This window comes from Lactuca serriola, chromosome 8, assembly GCF_051521515.1.
Source record: "Lactuca serriola cultivar US96UC23 chromosome 8, Lser_US96UC23_V15, whole genome shotgun sequence".
Lineage (NCBI taxonomy): Eukaryota > Viridiplantae > Streptophyta > Magnoliopsida > Asterales > Asteraceae > Lactuca > Lactuca serriola.
This window is the reverse complement of record NC_136415.1, coordinates 333,431,702-333,436,103: the sequence shown is the minus strand read 5'-3', so window position 1 is coordinate 333,436,103 and position 4,402 is coordinate 333,431,702. Positions and strand designations below refer to the sequence as shown.

The 4,402-nt window shown below is 29.3% G+C and overlaps 1 protein-coding gene across 1 annotated transcript; it reads right to left on the bottom strand.

Moving 5' to 3' along the window:
* Nucleotides 1-2,217: 2,217 nt before the first annotated feature.
* On the bottom strand, nt 2,218-3,497 carry LOC145068764 (bZIP transcription factor 53-like). Its single transcript, XM_079015761.1, has 2 exons — nt 3,386-3,497; nt 2,218-3,252 (listed from the first exon to the last, which is right to left on the bottom strand). The coding sequence occupies exon 2, from the start codon at nt 2,916-2,918 to the stop codon at nt 2,484-2,486; it is 435 nt and encodes a 144-aa protein (XP_078871887.1). The 5' UTR covers nt 2,919-3,252; nt 3,386-3,497; the 3' UTR covers nt 2,218-2,483.
* Between the last annotated feature and the right edge of the window lie 905 nt (nt 3,498-4,402).

Sequence of the window (4,402 nt, the reverse complement as noted above, 5' to 3'; positions counted from 1 at the left end):
AGAGTAGACTAGAGCCATAACATGACTAATCGATCACGTTTCTTCCATGTGGTGTAATCTGGGTTGGGCTCGGTTGTTGCAACTTGGTTTTCAGTAGTAGGAACAACACGAACTTTTGGAGGAGATGGGTTTAGAATGTGAGTTTCAAGCTCAAAAGTTTGGCAGAAATAATTGTTGTTATCCACAACAGATAGTTATCTTTATCAAGTATTATACTGATAAATGATATTTGGAGTTTTAAAACAGAGTTGAAATTTGTAATCTGTAAAATTCCCATCATGGAAAACGAAACAGAGAAAAAAGAAAAGTTTGGAGCTATATACCATAAAATGTATTCAATGTTTCTCATTTATCAAAAGAAAGTACATGTCGAACTTATACCAAAAAGAAATAACATAAAATATAGAAAGAAAATCTACCCTAATAAATGAAAATGTTATTGCCACTTGTCATTCTCTCATTTATTTGGACACATGTCATTTTGTCATAATTTTGAAATATATTTATTTTCCACTTGTCAATTACTTTATTATTCATTTCCACTATATCATTAATTTAGTTTCCATAAATTAAACCTACTATAATAACTATTAATTTCAAATTTGAAATTTCAATTTCAATTTCAAATAAATTTACATTTTAAACATTTGTATTTAACATTTTATTATAATAACTCGTTTAGTAAACGGGTCTAACAATTAAATACATAATTTTAATTAATTTATTTTTTGCACATTTTTTTTCTTCATAATTTTCACTTATTTCATATTTCAAATTCAAAATAAAATTTTCATCTAATCGCTCCTGTTTAACATTATGTTTTAATTAACCCGTATAATATACGGGTTTCGCAGGGTTTCGCAACTAGTAAAATAAATAAATAAAGACTTTCTCAATACGTGGAGCACGTCATGGTCTATATAAATGAAAGAGTATTGATTGAATCCATTCAAAGATTCAAAACCAGTGGTCCTTATTTTAGGCTTATTACCCACAAATAAATAATATTATTGTTGCTGTGTATGTGTGTTGTATGTGTATGTCTAATGTGATTTGTGTATGTGTAGTATGTGTAAATTTTACCAAATTGAATTTGATTGTATGAGAAATAGATAAAAAGTAGACTAGTTGCATATATATATATATATATATATATATATATATATATATATATATATATATATATATATATATATATATATATATATATATATATATATATATATATATATATATATATATATATATATATCTGCTGTGTAATCATCTGCGACAATCTTTTTGGAGCCTATCTATGCCTACAACCATCTCCCATCATAAGTTCAAAATTGAGACCATGACTCCCTCTTTCAGCCGACTCCACCCTCTAGTTTCCTCCCTCCACCAGATCTGTACACTGTCACATTGTCATCTCAGATAGTGCATTGCTTATGGTGATAATCTAATGTATAGAACTTTCACTGAATTTCTAATGTATGGAACTTTTTTCTTATTATTCATGAAATTTCTTATGGTTCTTTAGAAAGTAGAGATGGCAATATCAGAAACAAGTCATTGGTCCAAGAACAAGAGTTAGGAATGACAAACATAATAGAAGGTTCTCTCATAAAGAGAGCTTTATTATATAAGAAAAGATTGGCAAATATGTTAAGGTATTGTTAGCTAAAAGAAGAAATAATCTGTTCTTAAAACATTATAATAGATGCTCTAATGCAGATCATAAACAATTTACATATTCTTAAAACAATATTGTGAATAAATTATTTTCATCTACTTGAATATGTGTTTATTGTTTGTTTTATATATATATTTTTTAATAAAATTTTAACAAGTTGGTTCAGATATTTTATAAGTTAAAACATTTAAGATTTAGAATGGTTATTTTTATCATTTAGATGTCTAACAAACCATCATATTTTTATTCATACATGATTCAAAGCCTTCAAGCTTTTTCTAAATCATTCAGACTATAAATCCATTATAGTACCTCTCTAGCTCTTGACAAACACAAAGACCTTTTGTCTATGAAATGTTACGATAAAAAAACCTATCAATTAATACGAAGCTACAAAAATCAGCTTCACCAAATTACCACCATTCTTATTTACATTGCGAGTTGAAATTCTTAAATATCAAAGGGATGTCAATGTTATATGATTATTGCATTCACTCCTACCTTTTGTAGGCTACATATTTAAAGCATTATACCCAAACCAATCACAAAGAGAGATTCAATTCCAACCCATATCTAAGGAGTTCTATGCAACCAGATATTACACAGCACTACAATAATAACAGCGAGAAAAAGTAAAGTAGTAATAGTCCCAAATGTAAACAAGCATACATCCAATAACAATAAACCTGTCTAAATAACAAACATACTTACTTAAACTAACGAGATAAGCACCACGAAAGGACATAAAAACAAACTCGGACGAAAGGAAGGAGTAGGAGTACCACAAGACAGATGGAAGATATCGATGCTAGAACATGTTGATGTTGAATGATGCTGTTATTGGCTGAATTGGGCAAGGAAGCTTCCATGGTTCCAGCAAGGTATCAGGAATCTCAGGGATCTCCATAGCCAGACCACTAACCTCTTGAGCAATATGCAGAACAGAGTTCAAGGAGTGCAATCTGTCTGTCAGTTCACTAAGCTGGGCTCTCAGAACGTTATTCTGAGATGCAACACCAACAAACACCTGTGTTGCTCCATCAATCTTCCGCATTATTTTGTTGTTATCATTCTGCAATTGGTTGATTTCACCAAGCAATTCATCCAAGCGTTGTTGCTTCTTTGCACGAGATCTGCGAGCAGATTCCCTGTTTGATATCATCCTCTTTCTTTTTCTGTCATCAAGGTTTGCATACCGGAGATCTCCATCAGACCCCGTATTGGCAGGTTGCGGTGATGCCATCGAAATCTCAGGGGAAATTTGTACAATCGGTGGTTGGTGGTTTTAGGTTTCAAAATTGATTCGGTTACAATAAATAATTAAAGGAATTGAATAAGTAATCAGAACAAGAAGGGGCAATTCATGAAAGCTCGTGAAACCAGTAGAGAAAAACAACGGAAAAAGAGTGGAGAATTCGGATCCGGTGCATCAATATAGCATACGTCATGAATAAGTAGGACTCATCTAACCAATTGATTCCGGTTCAAACCTCAGATAAACCCTATACGTAATCGAAGAAGCAGAGCAAATTCAGATAATTTTCTGATCAGAACAACAAGAAGCCAGCTCAAAAAATCTGCAATGATCCAGAAACACAAAGACAGCAGAATCAGATCGATGAAAAACAAATTAAAACAAAGTAAACAGGGCAAAATCAAATCAAAATGAATATAAGAAGATAACGATGAAAACGAGAGAGAAAAACATACCTGGGGAAGAAACGACGGTAGGTGGGCGAGCCAAAAGATGGGCCAAAGAAGGTTTGCAAAGCGTTTGGATCGTGGTTTTATAGGGATAAAATCGCAGGTTCCGAGAAATTTCTGTATTATTTTAATTGCAAAGCCAGATTTGCACTCCATCTTTTCTATAATTAAAACCTTCCGGATTTAATAATTTCAAAAACAACCCCTACATTATTAACACTATTTTATTCACTTATAGTTATATAGATAAGTTAGGTGTACATTATAATTATATTATGACATTATTTGAATAATCAAGTAAACCGACAAACAAAAAAAATGAAACTATTTTCTTTAATTTTGTATGATGTTATGTTTTGTAATTTTGAAGTTGTTTCCTAGTTAACTTGGAATAATAAATGCAACTCGTTTTATACTTTTGATTTATGATACATTTAATTGAGAAATTAAACATTTTTGAAAAACATAAAATTTGTAATTTTTTTTTTTTAATGTCTAGGTAGGTTTTGACCGGTTAAATGTGTCTTTAATTTATTGATCGATTAATGTATTACCTTTCTTATGTCATAAGAATTTTATCTTTTTTGTTTCAAACATCTTATTAACATTATAAATATAATAAAATTAAAATTAAAAAAAATATATATAATAATGAAAGACGGTTGTTCAAAACTTCAAATGGTCAATCTATAGCTTACCTAAGTTGGCTACTTGTTTAATGCTTTTATGATTTTAGTTTACATATGTTATTATTTGTCTTGATTGTTTTATATGTATACTAAAAATTATTTAATTTTAAATTAAAATTTATGATTATTAAAAAAATTTATCAAAATTTAAATTTATATTTTTTCTATATATAAGACGAATTGTTGATATATTTTAAAGATTTCACAGTTTATTATTTTGTTGTTTATTATACTCTGTGTTTAAAAGTATTTTAAAAGCATTTGTTAAGTTTGTTTTGAAATAAAATATTGTTTAATAGTGGTACTGTAATAGATCTCCAATTTTGCAGCAATT

What these genes read in the sequence shown, in the direction of transcription:
- LOC145068764 (XM_079015761.1), bottom strand. Translation starts at nt 2,918, where the DNA reads ATGGCATCACCGCAACCTGCCAATACGGGGTCTGATGGAGATCTCCGG.